We start from the raw sequence: 22789 nt of genomic DNA, 5'->3' as shown, positions 1-22789 counted from the left end.
TAGTCAGCTGGGTGGGAATATAAACCTGAATTTCTTCAGCTATGCTTCAGTGTTGATTAGGTTTTGCTATAATCTTGGTTTCATTATAATTATAATTTTGTTCTGTCTTTATTATTATGTTATTATTACCTTGAATGCTACTCTGGGGAGATATGGCAAGTTGTACATTTAAATGAAAAATAATAAAATATGGCAGAATTCCAATCAATGCACATTTGTATTGGTCAACATAGCAGTAATTATTATGTCTTTGGTTGAAATAATCAAGGCATTTACATTTTATTTTATATAGATACGGAAGATAATGTGTACATCTTTAAAGGCAAGTATTACTGGATTGTATCCAAAGGAGAGTCTGCTGCCGGTCCATACCTTCTCCAAGCCAAATGGCCAGGTCTCCCTTCTGCCATTGACGCTACAGCCTTCTCAGAGAAAGACAGGAAATTCTACTTTTTTAAAGGTAGTTCATTTGATTGTAGGTATCAAATCAGATCTTATTTCAGCTGCATAATTGCCCAGAGGCTATAAATAAAATATAATCTTTCAACCTCCACCTTTCTATTTACAATTTGGCTATAAAAAATAATAGCACGCCTTTTCAAATTGTTTTCGGAATTGCTGAGATACAGTGCTTGGAATATTTCAAAAACCATTCTCAATAAATGGAAGAGGGTGCTGATTTTTCTAATGACATTGGAGAATTCAAAGGGGCAGTTTGGGTGAGCAATGTGGCACTGCAGTACCCGCACATCTGGAGTACAGCAAGGCAATCCTTGCAATTGATCCAAATTAAATTCGTTTTAATCAGTGAGTTGGTTTTCATTTAAATTGATTTCAAAGGGAGATTCAATACAATACGGTACCTGTGCTATGCCTTGGTAAAGGTGGAAGATGCTGATGATGTTTTAAAAATGCTAGGCATGAGATCAGTGAAGGTAACATAAAGATGGCCCAACTTACAACCACAATGGGACTTCAGTTTCAGTTGCTAGGCAATGCAGTCATTAAACAAGGTGCCACATGACCAATCCTGATTTTTACGACCATTTTTACTGTGGTTGTTAAGCAAATTACCATAGTTGTTAACCAAATCATGTGGTTACTGTTCTCTCAAATAGTTACTAAGTGAATTATGTGGTTGTTAAGTGAATCCAGCTTCGCCCATTGACTTTTTTTTTATTCCATTTATATCCCACCCTTCTCCGAAGACTCAGGGCGGCTTACAAGCTTAGCAGTAGCCTTCATTCTATGTATATGCCTGCTTATTAGGGCTTTCACACACACCCCAAGAGGCATTATTACAAAGTCACCTTAATTGCCCCCAACAATTTATTTTATTTAATCTAAGTATTTATTAATTTTTAGGTTTATTTCTCATGTAAAGCAATGATATGCAACCCAATCTTTTTACATATTGCCTTAAAAATGGGCATTGTCTTTGGTTTGGGAATGCATTAAATTTATTTACATTATTTGGTACTCATTGTTTTTGATAGTCATCGTGCCTCCTGGAACCAATTAACGATGAGTACCGAGGTACCATTGGTACTGGTCATGAAAGCCTACACCAGTATGTTGCCCCATCTTATTGGAAAGGTTTCCCCAAAGCCATCTAATTGGCTGACAGACTTGCTGTTTCCTGTCTCAGTCATTTTAACACACAATGCTACATTAATGTAAGTAGGAAGCCTTGTTGGTTTGCCCTTTGCCTTGTATGATTTATTTTATTAATTTTTTTAATTCCATTTATATCCCGCCCTTCTCCGAAGACTCAGAGCGGCTTACAAGCTTAGCAGTAGCCTTCATTCTATGTATATGCCTGCTTGTTAGGGCTTTCACACACACCCCAAGCGGCATTATTACAAAGTCAGCTTATTGCCCCCAACAATCTGGGTCCTCATTTACCTACCTCGGAGGGATGGAAGGCTGAGTCAACCTTGAGCCTGGTGGGACTCGAACCTGCACTAATTGCAGGCAGCTGGTGTTATTTAAGGAGGCATTAGCCCACTGCTCCACCAAGGCTCTTTTAAAGGCCTGGAGACTAAAACATATGAAGAACGGTTGCAGGATTTGGGTTTGGCCAGTCTAGAGAAAAGAAGGACTAGTGGGGACATGATAGCAGTATTCCAGTATTTGAGGGGCTGCCACAAGGAGGAGGGAGTCAGTTTATTTTCCAAAGCACCAGAAGGCAAGACAAGAAATAACAGATGGAAACAAATCAAGAAGACACTTCCTAACTATGAAGTTAATTAACCAGTGGAATAGCTTGCCTTCAGACGTTGTGGGTGCTTCATCACTCGAGGTTTTTAAGAAGAGACTGGACAGCCACTTGTCTGAAATGATATAGGATCTCCTGCGTGAACAGGGGGCAGGACTAGAAGACCTCCAAGTTCCCTTCCAGCTCTATTCTGATAGATTGACCTGCGATTAGTTGTTCAACAGGCAGAAACTTTTTTACAGGCCTTTCTCCCCATGACTTGTTTTCATTCTCCAGTTAGAAAAAAAATAATCACCAATTAAGCATTGCTGCCATCTGCTGTTTCTCTGTGAAAAACATGCTTGCCTAGTCTAATTCTGTCTCCGATTTAAATTGGTTCTCAGCTTAGCGGTGATGACCCATTTTTCAGGGTTGAAATGCTGCCAGGAGTAATTATATTATTTGAACAGTATTTTATTGTTGCACACAGAGAAAATTGCTGTATTAATATCAAGATTTCCCCATATGTAGAATATGGGCCCTGCCGTAGCTATCACTCAATTATGAATAACACCCCTGCAGCCCATTTCAATAAAGGTAACTGTTAAATAGCGGGTTCTTTGGTGCAGGAATGAAGATGTGGAACAGAGTACAGTAACCCCTGAAAAGGCCCAGTGTAGTCTATGTGAACCCTAGACCAGGGAGTGTGTGTTTCAACCTGTGAACTGTTTCAACCTGTGAACTCCAACCTGTGAACTGGAGCCTGTGGCATTTCAGGCCTAGCTTGCTGGCATGTATAACAACCATGGACTCGAGCCTCGATGGCCTTATCAAGGCCAGGCCACTAGAGGTAGCTTCTAGCTAAAGCTTTCATTCTGACAATGCCTGGATGGCCTTCATGTTTTATTTATTTATTTTATTACATTTATATACCGCCCTTTCCCTGAGGACTCAGGGCGGTTTACAGGGAGTTAAAAAACCAGCGATACAAAAGTTAAAACCAATTTAAAAAAGATTAAACAAACCCTGTGCAATTAAAAACCCCCGAATTAAAATAAATTACTCCTCAGCCTGGGCCCGAGAGCTCGAAGAGCCAGGTCTTCAGGCCCCGGCGGAATGACCGGAGGTCGGGGGCAGTCCTCAGCTCCACTGGCAGCTGGTTCCAGAGGGCAGGCGCCCCCACTGAGAAGGCCCTATCCCTGGGTGTCACCCGCCGGCAATCTCTTGCACACATTGCAGTGTGGCGCATTGGGTTGCTTTTGGAGTCGGTTGATTTCAGGTTCTTCTTCCTCGGAGAGTTCTTTGGTGTGTTTGGTGTCGTCACGGTGGACCGTTTATTCAAACTTTGTCAGTTTGGCGGGCTGTACAGTTTGAACGGTGCCCCCGGCAGCTTCATCGGCCATCACCTCATCTTGTGCTTCAGAAAATGTTAAATTTGGCCTAGCAAATAGGCTCTGCTGAAGTGTTCTGTCCCGTAGGCCGCAGATGAGCCAGTCTCGTAGTCGCTCTTCTAAATTTGAAAATTTGCATAGGCATGCAGCCTGCCTTAGGCCCGCTATGAACTCTGACGCTGACTCCCCGGGAAGCTGCACTCTTTGGTCGAACTTGAACCGCCAAGCCATTTCAGACATCTTGGGCTGGAAGTGCCCGGTTAGCTTCTTTTTGAGATCTGCGTAGGAGACCGCTTCGATTGGTGTCAGCGCGAAAAGGTTGTCAGCTAAATCAAAGGTAGCTGGGCTGCACACACAGAGTAGCGTTGCGGCCTTCAGTCCTTCTTCCATGATCTGGTTGGGTCTGAGGTAGTTTTTCTACTTGCGATAAATATGATGTCCATTCCTCCGGGTGTTTCACGTTGAATTCTCTCAGTTTGCCAACCTTCGGCATTCTTCTTGCTGGTTCCTGCGTTTTCTGGATCCTGCTTCAGGCTCAGGGAATGAGTCCACTGAGCACGAGGTCGCTAGCGTAGCTTGCTAGGCAACCTTGAGAGGGGGGAGAAATGCCTCTTCCCTCCGGCGTGTGCTGCCTTTCTCTCGTAGACTTCAGCTCTTTATTCGGTGAAGCAGGATCCCATCCTCGTCGCCAATGTTAAATAGTGGGTTCTTTGACGCAGGAATGAAGATGCAGAACAGAGTACAGGGTAACTCATTGTTTATTTTGTGCTGGAACTGTACCCGGGAAATGTCTGCGACTAGCCACAATATATAGTCTAGCCCCTAGGTGGCAGCCAATAGGTTTGAATCAACCATTGCTGCCTAGAGATAGCCAATTGCAGCACAGGAGACTTGTAGTCTGGGTTGCTGGAGAGCCGTTAGCTGCTCCAGCAACCCACGTGGTATTTCACAAAAAGCCCAGTACATAACAGTAACAATTCCCTTGCACTTAAAAAAAAGAAAAGTTGGAGGAGATACCATGAACTTATGAGTCCAGCCAGGTCTTTCTCATTCAGACCAGCTTTCTGTGTAATATCTTGGCTAGCCAGGAGCATTTAAGAAGGTGAGAATGGTCATGTTACAGGTAGTTCTCAACTTACGACCAGTCACTTAGTGACAATTCAAACTTGTGGTGGATCTCCCCAGAGGTACCTATGACCCAGTTTCTAAGTTCTGACAGGGGCCTCCCTTAACGGTCATTTAATCACATTTTGGGTGCTTGGCAACTGGCCCATATTTTCAGCTGTTTGCAATGACCCATTTTCATGTGACTGTGATTTTTGGCTTTTTTTTTTGTCCAAAACCAACTTTTAGTTCTGGTTTCCTGCAAAAAAATGCCCATTGGCTAAAACAGGTTTGTTTAACGATCATGACATTTGCTTAAAGACTGCTACAAGAAAGGTAATAAAGCCTGTTGCAGTCACATAGTGGCCCTCTTGATGAGTGCCACAACTTATGGAATTACAGTCATAATTCCAGGCTGAAGTGCAGGTACTGCCTTTACTGGTTTATGCTAACTCTGCCTCAGAAGTCAGTGCGCATCTATCAGCTCAGGCAGTTTCTTTATAACTAGCAATTAGAGCAAGTGCAAGAGCACTTAGACTTATATGCTCCTTCACAGTGCTTTATAGCCTTCTCTAAGCAGTTACACAGAGTCAGCCTATTGCCCCCAACAATCTGGCTCCTCATTTTACCAACCTCGGAAGGATGGAAGGTTGAGTCAACCTTGAGCCGGTAAGAATCAAACTCCATACTGTGGGCAGTTTGCTTGCGATACTGCACTTAACCACCGCACCACTAGGGTTCCTTGCAATTATGCAAACAATAATGAAAATTCTCTATCAAATTATATAGTAAAATACCTAGGAATCTTAGCCTGTAAACAATGTACCAGCCCTTATTGCATAGTAAATGAAAGTGGGCCAGCCTTGTTTGCTGTAATTGCAGAAACCAGAGGGACGGAATTGAATTAGTGTTTCTGGTGCTGGGCTGCAGAGCGGCAAAAACAGTAGCTATAGAATGCCATTCAAGTATTAGGAGAAAGCTAGGGGTAGGCAGGGGGGCTTTGTTCCCGCAGCAGGTTTAGAAAGCAGTGGCTCTGGCTTGGGTTTGCTCTCTTCCACCTGAGGCCTTGAGAGTGAGAGAGTGACATCCAGGCAGAAGCCACTGTAGAAAAGCATGAATCCTGTTTTACAGTTCTGGGTATTCTGAACTTCTCTGTGGAAGCATCAAAGGAACTGGGGATCTATCTGGATGCTCAGTGGGCTATGCAGCTGCTGCTCTGGCTAGCATATATCCCACAACAAATCTAACACACTAGGCACACTGTATAAAGTCTCTTGTTTAATGTGCTGTGTTCTTTGGCATTTGTATTTGCTCTTGAGGTTTTTTTGAGTCCCACCAGAGTCTCTTTGTGGAATTGGACACCCATATAGAGGGAGGGAGGGAGGGAGGGAGGGAGGAAGGAAGGAAGGAAGGAAGGAAGGAAGGAAGGAAGGAAGGAAGGAAGGAAGGAGATATTTATACAACATTCTTAGCTGGTTAGTTACAGATCAAATGACTTCATTTACATAACATGCTAAGCACAACCGATTATTTATGGGTGACTTACAAAAAATACATAAAAATCATACTAACAAGACCAATGTCAAACAGAATACAATTAAGAATATTCATCATACTATAACTCACATACAACAGGCATATTGTCCGGCCCAATGCTGATGAAAAAGGCAGGCGTTTGTGGATTTCTGAAAAACGAATAGGATCAGGACCATCTGGATGTTGAGGCTGTTCCAAACGTCAGGTCCTGTGACAAGGAAATCATGTCTTCTGAATTCTATAGGATGACATTGTTTCAGAGAAGGCATCTGGTACATGCCAAGCCTGTATGATCATACAGGTATGAATGTATGTTTTCTTAAGTAACCATGGTTCTCAACTACAGGTATGGCTTTATGATTTAGGAGCCGTGTTGGTGCAATGGTTACAATGCAGTATTGCAGGCTAACTCTGCCCACTGCCAGGAGTTTGATCCTGACCAGCTGAAGATTAACTCAGATTTCTATCTTTCTGAGGTTGATAAAATGAGGACCCAGATTGTTGGGGGCAATATGCTGACATTGTAAACTGCTCAGAGAGTGCTGTAAAGCATTATGGAGCAGTATATAAGTTCTATTGTTATTTAATAATTGACAGGCTTTGTTTCCTTACAACATTATTTCCTGTTACTTTCAACAGGTGGACGGTGCTGGCGCTACAAAGGATCTTTCCTAGAAGTTGGTTTTCCCCAAAAGTGCAGCCTTACTGGTGATCTCCCACGTCACCCTGACACTGCCCTGTTCTTCCAGCCACTCCATCGGCTGGTGCTTTTTAAAGGACCCAAGTATTATGTAGTCAATGAGGAGACCCTCCAAGTGGAACCTTATTATCCCCGAAGCTTGAAAGACTGGGGAGGGGTTCCAACTTTGGCAAATGGTGCTCTCACACATCAGGATGGCTTTGTCTACTTCTTTCGAAATGACCAGTTCTGGAAATTCAACCCAGAGAAGCTAGAAATCGTAGAAACTGGAAAATGGGCTGTTCAGCTGAGATGGCTAGGCTGTCAGGATGTCAGTCTAAATCAAGCTGGGGCCTGATCTTTCTGTTTATCTCTGGATTTGTCACTCATTTTGCCAGTAAAATCTCCAGAAGGCTAGAACTTCTTAAACTATTTACTCTGTGTGCAGCAGCATTCCAAGTTTGCTTTTAATCTGGTCCCAAAGAGATTACAAAAAACCAAAAACAGTACACAAGGCCTGAGCCAAAATTGTATTTTCTGGAAGAAAAATGCAAACCCTCCAGAAGCAAAAGAGTTTGATGTGAGGAACCGTCAATCAAGATTTGCACCATCAATGTTAATTTATTGTGAAGTTGATGAGACATACCAGTCCTTGATTTGCAGTGATTGTAAGACACTAAATTGATGTTGTGCCTTCTACTCAGAGGCATTCTAGAAAGAAAGATGGAAGATAAGCGTAATTCTCCACTGGCAGTTGGCTGCACCTTCATATAAAAACGGGTCTTCTTCTTACAACTATCAGTTTAACTTGAAGTCTTCTGTATTTATCATCCAGAAGTGACTGGCATGGAGAATGCAAAACCAGAAGGTCTTTTCAGCAGTAAATTTTCCTCTACAACTGAGCCTCAAATACTGGTGCCTAATCATGTTCCGTGTACCTTCGGAGTTTGTTCCATTTGATACACCTTCAGTATGGCGCTGAGCATGTTCCAAATTACTACCTCTCCTTCCTGTTAGAAAATGTAATTTCTATATGGTGCTTTTAGTTTCTCTCTTACACAGGTAGCCATTTTGTAGGATTTTGATGTTATATTATAGCAATCCTGTATTCTTTTTCCATGTATTTTCACTGCAACATTTGTATAAAGAAAAAATATGGGACAATGGTACACTCAGAAAGGACTCCACACCGTCACAACAGATTGAGGAATGAATCTGAGGTTTCCCTTTGGATACCCAAGTCTCCTTTGAGTGCATTAAATTGCTAGAGGATTAATTTTTTTACCTAATATCTCCTAAGTCTTCTAACATATTGATATTACTTCTGTCAGGCATGAAGAATCAGGATCAGATATAAATTCCAGTTCAAAAGATTTATTGCTCAAGAATCTAGTCAACTAATGGTCAGCACTAAATTGGCGCTATTGTAGATAAGAGTTAATGGAATTCAAGAGGAGCTGGACTCGGAGTATTTATAGACACGTAATGATTCTAGGCTGAGTCCTCTCTTGATTCTGTCCCCAGACTCTGCCAGCTTTTCTCCTACAATTTTCAGTAGACCTGCAGTTCCAAGATAATTTTTCTCAAACTGATATATTTGAAAGATGCTGCTATTTTTAATAGCTGTCTCTATTTAGAGATTTGGAATATTCTAACATCATTGTTCCTAAGAACATATAGATATTCTGATTCAACAGATATGAAATTCATCTTGACCAACATCTGATTTCCCACATTGAAGCCAATAGGCAGAATCCATGTTCCCAGCAAATGTGGCTGAGACGGTTATGTTTTCAAGCTTTGGTAATTCCAGTGGCATGTAAATTGTCTTCTACAATACTTAGACAAGCTGCTCGGGCACTCAGAACTTGGTTGTTCTGGAGGGCTGAGCTCAGATAGTATTATACTCTATCAAGCAACCATGTCAGCAACTCACGGCAAAAGCTGGGCAGTTATAAAACACATTTCTGAAATACCAATTGGCCATAAGAGCTATAAAATGAAACCTCCCCAGCATTCTTCAGCTACAAAATCTTTGCATGCCAGGCAGATCTGGTTATTATGATAGTTGCCAAATTGAATGCAGATATAGTGGAATGTATTCTGGATTCCCAGGAGGGAGGGGCTGCACTCCAGAGGGCAAAGATACACTGAAGCGTGGAAGATTTGGTTGGGAGAAAGATATCTAAGAAGGCTCCTCCCTAGTGATTCCCAGAGTATATCTATAGTGATGCAAATAGTTGCTTTAGTTTGGCAAGATTTCTGTCAAGAAGTGAGGAAAAATAAAGGAAATTACTCAGAAGTAATTCCATATATCTTTGACAGGTGAGGAATTATGTCTAATGCTTTGGAGATTGACTGGTGCCATCTTATGTGAACATGGTCATTGTGTCCTTATTTTTGCAATATTTTATAATGGTAACAAAATCATTTTCTTCTGTTGATGATCAACAGAATGATGATCAGATGACTACTGATAAATTGTTTTCACCTTTTGATTCCTTGCTGCACTATGACATTTGGTCTCTTTTTCCTTGCCAGAAGAATGTAAAAAGGAGTCGATCATTCTTTGTCCTACTTCATGTTGCAACATGCCAATGTTGACTTTTGTCAATCCCATACTGATAAACTGCTTAGAAGGCAGCAGCCTGTTTCCCAGGATTAGACATTTGTTTACCAGTTAAAAGGCATGCACAATGCATACATATACATTGAGCAATTTTGCACTGGTTGACAAAGCTGGAAGAGGATAGCTGAAATAACAAAGGCATACTTTGCAATGGATCCTGAATGGTAAAAAATGTGCAGCTAGAAGACTGACAGCTATCAAATGTTGTTTCACCTGCTCCATCACTTAACATTTCTTTGCTACCTGTCACTGAGCAAAGAGCTCTTTGTTAGCATTGTTTCCTTTTGTTTGAATTAATATATCTTCTGATTCTCAGAAACCATGCATTTCAGGGTTAAGGACTTTATAATTATGTTTTCACAACATGCTAAGCCTAACTGTTGGATTAACAAACTACTGGAGATGGGCAAAACACTATCCATTTCTCACTGGAAACAGCCTGTCTCTGTATTCCCAGGGCTGGTTCAGTTTTTTCCAGAAGTGGATTGTCCAGAACAAAAAGTAAAAGTCTTAAAATAATTTGGGTCAAGATACCACAAACCACTTCCTGCTCCTCCACTTCCAGAAATGCATGAATTAGTCCTGAAACACCTGGACTGACTCAATCTGGGTGAAAATGGCCAAATATCCATATACTGAACACACAGTTGCTGTGCATAGAACACACGTGCTGTCCAAACAAATCATATTGTTGTTTAACATAATAGCATGACTCATATTATGCCAAAATGACACACTAAACCAGTGTATCAGATCAGGGAAAGAAAATCCTCCAGGCAGTTTAGCACACATGCAGATCTCAGGGATGCCATTCACTATTTGTGCAGGGCAGATGGAATGGCCTTGAAGAGCTGCCACCAAAGCAACAGTCAGATAAACGGGGCTTGAGCCCAGACCAATAAAATAACCTGAGAAACTGCCTCCCTCTCTAGTTCACATAAAGATAAAGTGAGGGAGGGGGAAGCACATCCAGGCCTGCAAGGTTCTGTTACTATAGCTGTTCAATAAAATCTCTACAGCATTAATTTTTTAGTCTGGTTTACATTCTTGGGCTGACAGAGTTTCTGGCAAAGATGTTACTGTTTTGCTTTCAGTCATTCATTCCCCACCAATAATGGGATTTTAGGTTGATTTCCAGATGAACTTTTCATTCTTAATGACACACCTAAAATCATTGGCTAATTTTTGTATGACAATAACTTTGGGAGAATTCCCTCACGCTATAAACACAAAATACCCAAACTCAAGTAGCTTGGGAGAAAAATAAATGTTTTTCTTATTGACCCCAAATTTGTTAATTCCAAAGAAACTTGGGAAACTACATATGATGATCATAAGAAGTTCTGAGGGTTTAAAGACACGTTTCTAGACCAAACATGAAATATTTGGAGAGGAGAGGTTACCAACACAGTTGGAGGTAACAAGTTGGAGAACATTGATATAAATAAAAGTATGAAAGGGACTAGGGCATAGTTAAAATCTATGAACTGAGCTAGCAGAGGTAAAGATTAGAACCATCCTAATCCTTAGGATGCTATACTTAAAATTTTTCTGGTATCCTTTCAACCTTGTTATAACTCCATGTTTTTGGAAAGCCTCAAAGCCAAATAGATTTTATTCACAACAATCCTTTCGCCATACACACATGAGTAGTCATGGTGACTATCCTTTTAGGTTAATAAAGTAAGCAGATGGCTGGTATTGGTGGGCCATCAAGAAATAAGTCCTTTGTTCCTTCTCATGGCCACTTTGTCTCTCTAGCTTCTGTTTCCACTGGAGCACCAACTAAGTCTATGGAACCTGGAATAAAAACAGTTAAATCAGACCTAGGTTTATCCAGTCTGGCATTATTTCCATTAATGATAAGCTAAATATCTTGGTGAAGCCCTTTCCTCTTTAGGCTTAGCACCTGGCATAGTTACATTTATAGCTAATAATGAGAGATATTCCACTGAGACATGGTACTGTATGTGCTAAATTCTGTTTTTCATAAATGTGTTTTTTTAAAAAAGCATAACATTATCCTTGCTACCTCAGACCAAAATGTTCTTCAAATCCAGTATCTGCTGTCCGACTATTATAGTCAACTAAACAGTTCCTCCTAGGACAATGTTTCTCAACCTTGGCAACCTTAAAATATGTGGACTTTAACTCCCAGAATTTTTCAGCATGGCTGTCTGGAGAATTCTGGGACAGACGTCAACTCTGTCAGACACATCTTAAAGTTGCCAAGGTTGAGAAACACTGTCCTAGAACATTGAGACACACCCTGAAGGGATAGCTTCTCCCAATGGGTTGTCCCTGTATATTGAATGCTGAGAAGCAGGTGGTTTTTGAATACCAAGCCCAATCACTATTTTTTTTTGTTTTGCAATATGTGCCCTGCTGGACAAAATGAATATATCTCTGTATTCCAAGGATGGTTGGTGTGGTAGGATGGAGGGTTTGTTGTCACTGTGTGTTGGGGGGAGAGAGCACAGGGGGGGAGGCTCAGCTAATCTCAATGTACACATGTTGTACTTTGACAATAAAGGTATTATTATTATTATTATTATTATTATTATTATTATTATTATTATTATTATTATTATTATTATTATTATTATTAAAATCCCAGAATTGTGCTGGGCTTTTCAGTGATGCTAAAGAAGCTACTCCCTGGAAGATGAAGTCCACCCATTTTAAAGTTGCCAAGTTTAAGTTAGTGCTTTTCTAACTTTGCATCTTTAAAATATGTGGACTTCATCTTCCAGAATTCTCCAGCCAGCATGGAATTCTGAGAATTGAACTCCACACATCTTAAAGTTGCCATCTTGGAAAACCATTGCTCTGTCTAAATTGTAGCACAGCAGACTAAAATTAAAACTAAAAGGTGATACTATTTTATTTAGTCAATTGGAAGACGAGCAACTGTATACATGTTTAAAGTAAAATAGGTTTACATGTAATTAAATTTAGTCTCTAGTCATACATCTCAGGGTTTTCCCTTCTGTTACATAACTTGCATTTGCCTAGCAGGGTAGATTTGCTTAATTTTAATCTCTATCTTTTAATAAATCAATGAGGCTTATGCTTCAAAATATTGGAGAAACTTGATAATTGAGTTTTCTCATGGAACTTCTGCAGGATTTTGGAAAAAAAATCAGGATAGCATCTGTGATTGCACGATGTCCTGTAACAAACTCAGCCCTTGACTGAGCTCCTGGGAAAAGGGTGGGATATGAAGCTGACAAACAGGAGTCAAAATATTTATTTATTAGATGTCCATCCCTTGTTTATTTTTAGACAGCACAAAGCATCCATACAACAGGAACACAGTGAGATGGATTAAGTTGAGAGACAGTGGCTTGTTCGAAATCACCAGCCCGCTTTTATGCCTAAGGATGGACTAGAACTCTCACTCTCCTGACTTCTAGGCCAGCACTCTAGCCATTGCATCAAAGTGACCAAAGCTCATAAATTATCCCTTTGGGGGCTATTTCAGGGTCTGTTCTCTCAAAGGAGTGGATCAGATGCTGTTGGGAATTTCATAAGCAGAAGGCAAAGCCTATTTTACATTTACCATCACCAGAAAAGAAACGAAGCAGCCTCTCTTTCCACATCATTAGCACCATTCCTGGTCTCGGAAGATTTTTCTCAGCTTTACAAACTCGATAAATAAATAAACCCAGCCACCGGTGGCTGAGTCTACAGACTACAATGTAGAAACCCAGAAAGGTGTCTTGCCTGTGCTCATGGTGGGACTCGGAGCCTCTGGCAAGCTTTCTGTGCTGTGACCCAGGAGCCCATGTTCAATGAAGACCCGGCTGTAATGTAATGTCTCACATTTTTTGCAGAACATAATCTCACATGCCGGGCACATGTTGCTGGATGTTCTTTTTCTCTGCACTTGGCAGCAAACTGGCTCCTGAAGGGACTTGTTTCTGCAGCAAAGAAAGAATTCAGACACTTAAAATGGCTCAGAGCAAAAGCAATTCTCTTGCAGGGAGCAGAAGATGCTTTTCAAACTATGCTGCTTCAGGCAGTAATTCAATCCCTGTTCAAAGTTAGAACAGCGTTGAAAAAAGTGACTTATGACAGGTTTTCACATGGCCGTTGCAACCCCAAACCACCCCAGTGATGCCCTCGACGTGATGTCCCGTTGCCTGGAGGCGGTTTGGGTCTGGATGGGGAGGAACAGACTTCAACTCAACCCCGACAAGACTGAGTGGCTGTGCATACCGGCATCCCAGGATATTCAGAACATCCCATCTCTTTCCATGGGGGGTGAACTATTACCCCCCGTAGATAGGGCTCGCAACTTGGGAGTCCTTCTAGATTCACGGCTCACTTTGGAAGACCATATAGTAGCTGTGACTAGGGGGGCCTTCGCCCAGGTTTGCCTGGTGTGCCAGTTGCGGCCCTATCTAGACCGGGATGCTTTATGTATGGTCACTCACGCGCTCGTGACCTCTCGTCTGGACTACTGCAACGCTCTCTACATGGGGCTGCCCTTGAGGACCACTCGGAGGCTCCAACTGGTACAGAATGCAGCCACGAGAGTTGTGTTGGGAGTCTCCCGATACTCCCATGTCACACCTCTGCTCCGTCAGCTGCATTGGTTACCAGGGTCCGGAGTACCTTAGGGAGCACCTGCTGCCGGCATCAACTTCCCTCCGCCCTGTGCGTTCCGACAGAGAGGGCCTCCTCAGGGTGCCACCGAGGTCCTTCTCTGTGGGCGCCCCGGAGCTATGGAATCGGCTGCCGGTTGAGCTCCGGATGGCGCCCGACCTTCGCTCCTTCCGTCGCGATCTGAAGACATTCTTATTTGAACAAGCCGGCCTGGCCTGATGGGGGATGGGTTGGGTTTTATGGTCATTTTTAATATTTGTATTTACTGTTTTTAGTCGGGCATATGTTTAATTTTCTTTTAACTTTTGTATTTTTGTATTTTTTATATATTTGCCCTGTTCACCGCTCTGAGTCCTTCGGGAGAAGGGCGGTATATAAATAAAATTAAAAAAAAAAATCCCCGGGGTCACCGGATCAAAATCCAGATGTTTGGCAACAGGCATGTATTTATGATGGTTGTAGTGTCCCGGGATCATGAGATCACTTTTGGCGAACTTCTGACAAGCAAAGTCTCTCCCTCCCTATCTTTTAACAATATTTTATCCTGACTGGGATTTCTATTTTTATTCTTTTAAAGATATTTATGTGTTAGGATTTTAATGCTTTAAAGCGAGAAGCTGCCCAAAGCTGTTTGCTACGAGACAGGCGGCAAATAAATTCAATAAATTAGTAATAAATTAATAAAGTCAGTGGGGAAGCTGGAGCCACTTAACCATGTTAGTAACTTAACAACTGCAGCGATTCACTTAACGGCTGGGGCAAGAAAGGTAATAAAATGTGGCAAAGCTCACTTAATAGTTGTCTTGCTTAGCAATGGAAATGTTGGGCTCAATTGTGGTCGTAAGTCGAGTACTACCCGTACCACCTTGCAATATATTATCTTGCTCAGCTCAACATGCTCTCCAGTGGCGTAGCGTGGGTTGTCAGCACCCGGGGCAAGGCAAGTGACGTCACGGCACCGCCGAAAAGACGCGCCCCGCAGCAGCGTAGACTTTCCAAGAAGAGTCGCGCGCATGCGGGATGCTTCCGGGTCCCTCTCGAGGGTGGCTGGGCGGGGCTCCGACCTGCAAGAGTCGCTGCATTCAAGCTCGCACGTGAGCCCCGCTAAATAAAGCCACGCATGCGCACGAAGCTAGGCCGGCCGGCCAGCGGGTCCATCTTCACTCGGCCAAGCCTGCCGGGGCGCCTGCGGGGCGCTTGCGGTTGGCCTGAGCCTGGGTGGAGAGTTGGGCACTTTTATTTATTTTATTCAGTTTATGTGGCCGCCCATCTCACCTGCCGGACTCGTTTCGCTTTGCAAGAAAGAGCAGCTCGAGAGCGGAGCCAAGCCGACTCTGTGCAGCCCTTGGGGCTCCCTGAGCAGCTCAGTGCAAGCGCCCCCCCAGATGTTGCGCCTGGTGCGGCCGGCCCCCCCTGCACCCCCCACGCTACGCCACTGATGCTCTCGGCTTGATCCGTGTTTCCAATCAAACCCTGTTTTTCCAGAATGGAGCCCTACAGCTCAGAGCACAAAATGAGACTTAACTGTTTGAAATAGATCAGCAGCAAGAAGGCGAGTAGGTGAAAAAAAAAGTGCAAAACATTTTTTTTAAAGACTAAATATCTAGCTCTTGTTATTTGCAAATCATCAGACGAGCAGATAGCTCCAGGCAGGTGTTTGTTTTTACAAATTGTTAGTGGTTTTTTCTTTTGTTTTTTTAGGGGAAGGGAAAAAAGAGATTCCTTCTTTCTCACTGTGATGGAAACTGATTCTGAAGGTGATTCTTCCTCTGATCTTCGAGGGGGTTAGGGAGCATATCCACAGACCAGTCCTAAGTAGTTTTACTTCTGAACCAATCACAGAGTTAGGGCAAACCTGTGTCCTCCTGCCCTTTGGAACCAGCTGCCAGTGGAGCTGAGGACTGCCCCCGACCTCCGTTCATTCCGCCGGGGCCTGAAGACCTGGCTCTTCGAGCTCTCTGGCCCAGGCTGAGGATTAATTTATTTTAATTGGGGTTTTACTTATACAGGGATAAATTTAATCTTTTTTAAACTTGGTTTTTTAACTTTTGTATTTTTGTTTTTTAATTACCCTGTAAACCGCCCTGAGTCCTCCGGGAAAGGGCGGTATATAAATGTAATAAGATAAATAAATAAATAAATAAATAAATTCACCAATGATGATGGAAGGGGGCCCCCAGCAAAAATGCTGATATGATTGCCCCCAGCAAAAATGCTGATATGATTGCCTTTGAATATAGTCATTCAGCAATTTACAGCTTTCTCTTGTTGGAAGAAAAACCACCAGGTCCAGTTCCAAGCTGGGAGTAAATAAAATGGAGACTAAGACTCTGGAAATAAAATGGAGGCTAACTGTTTGGAAAGAAGGTTTAATGATGACTAGGACCAAGCATAGTATGCAGTTCTGGGACAGCTGGCCAAATGGAGTTGAGAGTGGGTAGATCTTTATGGGCTCTGAGCCTTTGAAGTGGAAATGTTTCTGGGTTGTGCAATGAGGTGGGCTTTTGTGTCTTTTGCTAGTCTAATAAAGGTAAACGTAAAGGTTCCCTCGCACATGAGTGCTAGTCGTTTCCAACTCTAGGGGCCGGTGCTCATCTCCATTTCAAAGCCAAAGAGCCAGCGCTTGTCCGAGGACGTCTCCGTGGTCATGTGGCCGGCATGACTAGATGCCAAAGGCGCACAGAACGCTGTTACCTTTCCACCGTAGTGGTCCCTATTTTTCTACTTGCATTTTTACGTGCTTTTGAACTGCTAGGTTGGCAGAAGCTGGGATGAGTAACAGGTGCTCACTCTGTTACGCGGCACTTGGGATTCAACCCGCCAAACTGCCGACCATCTGATCGACAAGCTCAGCGTCGCAACCCACTGAGCCACCACTTCCCTTCAGCTAGTCTAATGGTGGTGGGTTAATCCTATTATGTCCTAAAGGTCCTGTCCTGTCCTTGGAGCTGGGTGGGGGAATGTAATTCTTAAATCCCCATCAACTGTAGGCATTTTGCTTATGAGTACTGTGCCCCAGTCTTTCTGAATGGATTACCAAATCTGCAATTTTAAAGAGTGGCCTCCTCAGCTTTCTGCCTGAGGAAAGGGAGACTGGGCCCTCTTTCTGCGTACGATTTTATCTCCATTTCTCCTTCAGGAGTAAATGGAGTAAACATTTTAAGATGGTAGACCAAAGGAGGGGGAATCTGTTTGTAAAATGATGAACAATCCAGCACCCTTTGGAAAACATGAACAGAAGAAAATTATATTTTTCCTCTGATGATGTGGAACTTAATTTCTATTCAATTGATGAATAGAAGACTCATTGTTCAAAGTCTTGGTCTCTTTCTTGCTTCAAGAACCATCTTTTCAACTGTCCCCAACATGGTGCTCAACACCTTAGTTGAACTTCAGCCCCCCACAAATCCATGGGGAATCCAGAGATTAAAGACCCTTCAGGACCCATTAGGGAAGCTCCAGATCTGCAGTACTGAGTACAGAGATGATGTAGATAGTCTCCAAGGATCTCCCCAGTGTTAGGATTCCATGTTTCCACCCTCTGTTAACTTTAAATGGAGCCTTTCAAGTCTGACCAACCTGAAGGAGATGGTTTAGCCTGGTTTAAAGCATTGCTAGTACCTGTCTCCCAACCAGGTCAGCCCGGAGAGAAGAGGGAAGGGAAACCATCCCCAAAGCCAGCTCTCAGGCTTCAGTGCTTGTTCCGTGGTTGAAGTCTGAGGACCATCTAGCAGGCTAAAATCAGTTATATCTGCCCTGGCTTCCAACTCCTTTTCCGCTGCTTCTAGCTCTTGGTGGCATTTTTCATCTGACTGGGTTTCTTCATGTTCTTGTCTGTTTTGGGACATTGGAAATCATTTGAAACCTGCCCCTCCAGAAAGAAGGGAAAACAAATGAAAACAGTAAGTAGCAATAGCAGTAGCACTTAGACTTATATACCGCTTCATAGTGCTTTACAGCCCTCTCTAAGCTGTAAGCAGAGTCAGCATATTGCCCCCAACAATCTGGGTCCTCATTTTACTGACCTTGGAAGGATGGAAGGCTGAGTCAACCTTGAGCTGGTGAGACTTGAACTGCCAAAATAGTGGCAGTTGGCAGTCAGAAGAATTAGCTTGCAATACTGCATTCTAACCACTGAGCCACCACGGGTCTTAGTAGTAAAGAATAGGTCAATGAAGACTCAGTCATCCAGGCCAAAGGTGTCTAAAGGTTGAATCATGACAAATGGACCAAATTTTGTTAATCTGAGACATTTCACTGCTCATTCAAGCAACTTCATCAGTCAGAACAAAATTAGGCAGAGAGTCAGAAAGTCGTTGGAATGTACCAACTCTTGCCACACCAACTTCAGGGGTTTCTTCCCAAATGCGTTGCAATATGTCAATGAAGACTCAATCATCCAGGTCAAAGGTGTGTAAAGGTGAAGAATAGTTAGTAGTAAAGAACAGGAGACACAGATCCCAGCCTCTTTGAGCTGGAGGCATGCTGGCTGTTCAAGGACAATGGTTGCCATGGGGAGAGGCCTTGCCTATTTACACTGGAAAATACCTGCAGCAGTGGCTGCCTGTAGCTGCTCTCAAAATACCCCAGACAATTGGTCTCTTCTAACCTCTGTAGCCACCTTCTCCATCCAAAATACTTGTTGATAATTCCCAATTTATTACTATCTTGTGTCTGAGCAGATGAGTACTTTTACAAGGAAATCAATGAGTTTACCATATTTCTTATCTTTCTTACTTCCTAGCATTTTACCACAAGGCCAAGCCTGACATCATAGGTTGAGAAAGAGTGACTGGCCCAAGGTCACCCAGTTGGTTTTTATGCCTGAGGCAGGACTAGAACTCACAGTGTCCTGGTGATTGTCCCAAAGTCACCTAGTTGCAGTGGTGGGATTTAGCCAGCTTGCACCACTTCAGTAGAACCGGTAGCTATTTTTTTGTTGCCCAGGCCCAGAATGGACTTCCGGAAGTGGCATCCACACAGAGAACCGGTTGTTCACATATTTGAATCCCACCACTGCCTAGTTGGCTTTGATGCCTGGGATGAGACTAGAACTCACAGTGTCCTAATGATTGTCCCAAAGTCACCTAGTTGGTTTTCATCCCTAGGGTAGAACTAGAACTCACAGTCTCCTGGTTTCTAGCCTGGTGCCTTAACCACTAACCAAGCTGGTTCCCAAATGGATTTGCTAAAATTATGATGTTTTATTTATTAAGAATGGGCCTTTATGAAATTCAAGGTTTTCTGGGAACTGTTACTGAGCTTCGCAGTAAACCAGATCCATTGTAACTCATGTATAAGATTAATCTTTAATTTAAAATAAATGATCCCCAAAACCTTCCAATATTTACATTTCAAGAAACAAACAGTCTCATTATGACTACTATAATAAAACACAGAAACTCCAAATCAATCAACATATCGTTCTCAAAAATCTCATAATGAAGTTTATGGAGTGTGACTACAAACATACAGGCCGCTGACAGATCTCCCAACTGGACTGCATTTTTTAGCTTTGATTAGAAAAAGCAAGCAAAGTTGTGAAAAATAATTGCTAACACAAATGAGAACCTTTCACCAAAGGAAGATTCACCTCTTACTGGATTTTTTTTAAATTTTCCCATTTTTGCTAATCTGCCAAAACAGTATACCGTAATAATAATTCCTGAAAGGCTTTTAAGAATTCTAACATTCCAACAGATGTTGTCATAATTCATTGCAGCAACTAAAAAAATTATTCTGCATTTATTTTGCTTTCCGTTACTGTGAACGGAAAGGAAAACTATTTTTTCCAGGCAGCCACAATGCCTCATTTCCCACAATTTGGAGGGTCTCTTGAAGTTCCACAGGGATATCACTGTAAAATTCAATGCTGGACTTTTAAAAAAGATAAATAAAATGCATGCATTAAGCCTAATCAATAGGCTTATTTCAGTGCTTATTAAGAAATGGTGCATCTGAAAATTGGGGCTTTTCCGGTTTCATGGGAAAATGTGGGGAGTGATGGAGCACGCGTTGTGATATCACACTGCAGACACTGCAGGATTTATAATATATTTGTATCTCACATTTGCAAATATAAAAGGGCAGGATCTGCCTCATGACATCAGGATGTCCATTTTGTTATTTTTCTTAGAAATATCTCCCCAGCTCCAGGCTGCCCCTCTCTCTGACCAGCCCCAGCCCCAGCCCCAGCCCCTATCTTGCCCTCCAGTCACTTGGGATACAAATTGTCCCCCTCTTCTCTGTGCCTATATAGTTTACAAGCCATTTGTAGCACTGATTTAAAGTAAAGGTAAAGGTTCCTGTTCTGAACCAGCCCTCTTCTCGCACCCCTAATCAAAAGAAGAGTCTGGAAAGCGTCCAAGGCTAAAAGGCTTCTGCCAAGATTTAATTACGCAGTTAACAAAAACACAAGAGCTTGTCTTCTCAAGCGGAAAAGGTTGCTTTCAGCAACCAGCCCCTCCCCAAACACTTCTTTTATAGAGAGCTCAGGGCGTGGTCTCCCTGTGCCTCCTCCCGAGGAGTCCCATAGTCTTTCTTTGTTTGTCCCTGCTCGTCTGCCTCCTGCGTCGGGCGTCCTTGAACAGGGCCAGCTGTGGGTCATCATCCTCCGCACTCTCGGGCTCACACAGCTGAGAAGAGGTCCCCGGCTGAGGGCTCTGCAAAGCCTCCAAATCATCATCATCAGCCGGTTCGTTTCCCTCCTCCCCCACATCTGAGTCCTCCGATACATCGGAGCCGGCTGTCGGACCCACAGGCTGGCCCTGAGTCACAACAGTTCCCCCGCACATGCGTGCTAGTCGTTTCCGACTCTAGGGGCCGGTGCTTATCTACGTGTCAAAGCCAAAGAGCCAGCGCTTGTCCGAGGACGTCTCCGTGGTCATGTGGCCGGCATGACTAGACGCCAAAGGCGCACGGAACGCTGTTACCTTCCCACCGTAGTGGCCCCTATTTTTCTACTTGCATTTTTACGTGCTTTCGAACTGCTAGGTTGGCAGAAGCTGGGACGAGTAACAGGCACTCACTCTGTTACGCGGCACTCGGGATTCGACCCACCAAACTGCCGACCTTCTGATCGACAAGCTCAGCGTCCTAACCCACTGAGCCACCGCGTCCCTAGCACTGATTTAGTGGTAGTTTAAAATCTTCTGTCCTTGCAACTAGCTTCTTCATTTAATAATCCTTAGCATGACCACAGGAGACAAATGGAAACAAGGCCTATGGTTTCTCAGGGTTTGAGCTTCAGATTTTTTTTAAAAAAACCCTTCTCTTTCCAGTACTAGTAGTCCTCGACTTACAACAGTTCATTTAGTGACTGTTCAAAGGTATAACGGCATTGAAAAAAGTGTCTTATGACTGTTTTTCACACTTATGACCATTGCAGCATCCCCATGATCAAAATTCAGACACTTGGCAACTGGTTCATATTTATGACGGTTACACTGTCCTGGGGTCATGTCATCATCTTTTGCAATTTTCCGACAAGCAAAGTCAATGGGGAAGCCTGAGTCACTTAACAAGCATGTTACTAACTTAACAGCTGCAAGGATTCACTTAACAACTGTGGCAAGAAAGGTCATAAAATGGAGCAAAAGCTCACTTAACAAATGTCTCGCTTAGCAACGTAAATTTTGGCCTCAATTGTGGTTGTAAGTCAAGGACTATCTGTATTAAGGCATAACATCTTTGTTTTTCAGCACAAAAGAAAAAGGAAATTGTACGTTCTATTTCCCCAGAGGACTTTTCCGTCAGACCATCACACTGTAGCTAACTAAATGAAAACAAATTGGCTTTAGCCATTGTGAAATCATGTGGAATTTCATATAGACAGTTCTGGGGAAACACCGCAGGTGATCAACAAGGAGCATTCCCTCTATTCAATTCTCGGTGGTTACCCATCAAAGTGAATAAGGCTGTTTCTAACCCCAAACCAATTTCATCCCTGTCTAGTTTTGGGGGAAATCCGCACAGGAACTGAATAAGGAGAGTCTGCCCAGCTCTCATTGAAAGACAGCTGGACCTCCCCCGGAGAAAAATGAATCTGCCACAGCAACATATGCTTTCATTAGGTCTGATCTAGACAGTTGTAACCTATGTAACTGACCTTCGTATGTGTTGGTAACTTCAAATAATACAAAGGAGAAAAATAGATGGCTGATACCGTGTACTTTACAATTTATCTCTGAACTTGAAATAGCTACCCCAGCTTTCTATTTGTTTCCAAACCCAGTTCTAAATGCCCAGTTTTGACCTTCAAGGTTGACTCAGCCTTCCATCCTTCCGAGGTAGGTAAAATAAGGACCCAGATTGTTGGGGGCAATTAAGCTGACTTTGTAATAATGCCGCTTGGGGTGTGTGTGTGAAAGCCCTAACAAGCAGGCATATACATAGAATGAAGGCTACTGCTAAGCTTGTAAGCCGCCCTGAGTCTTCGGAGAAGGGTGGGATATAAATGGAATTAAATAAAAATAAAGCCTTAAATAGCGCCCTATTCAGCACTGAGGTTCAGGACAGTTCCTGGATTTAAGAACTGCCTAGTCAGAATTGGTGTCAGCATCATTCTCTTTCTTTAATAAGCATTTGTCTACCCTAATGAAGGATGAAGATCTAGAGCAGGGGTGTCAAACTGCCGGGCCAAG

The 22789-nt window shown here is 42.8% G+C and overlaps 2 protein-coding genes across 2 annotated transcripts in view; one reads left to right on the top strand and one right to left on the bottom strand.

The window, feature by feature from the left end:
• Positions 1–10550, top strand: part of MMP28 (matrix metallopeptidase 28) — a gene marked incomplete at its 5' end in the record, with an annotated part of 32287 nt that extends 21737 nt beyond the window's left edge. The window contains 2 exons of the mRNA XM_081326449.1: positions 293–460; positions 6868–10550. Of these exons, the coding sequence (XP_081182575.1) occupies positions 293–460; positions 6868–7265 (566 nt within the window). The 3' untranslated portion in view covers positions 7266–10550. The remainder of the gene's footprint in view (positions 1–292; positions 461–6867) is intronic.
• A 2680-nt stretch (positions 10551–13230) lies between these two features.
• Positions 13231–17995, bottom strand: LOC308659488 (uncharacterized protein C17orf50; the record flags this gene model as incomplete). Its single annotated transcript, XM_081313122.1, has 2 exons — positions 13231–13459; positions 17769–17995. The coding sequence occupies 2 exons, from the start codon at positions 17993–17995 to the stop codon at positions 13231–13233; spliced, it is 456 nt and encodes a 151-aa protein (XP_081169248.1).
• Positions 17996–22789: the final 4794 nt, after the last annotated feature.

Source organism: Vipera berus, assembly GCF_964194415.1.
Source record: "Vipera berus genome assembly, chromosome: 1".
In the NCBI taxonomy this organism is placed as follows: Eukaryota; Metazoa; Chordata; class Lepidosauria; order Squamata; family Viperidae; genus Vipera; species Vipera berus.
The sequence above is the reverse complement of the archived record's forward strand: the minus strand, read 5'-3'. Positions and strand labels throughout refer to the sequence as shown.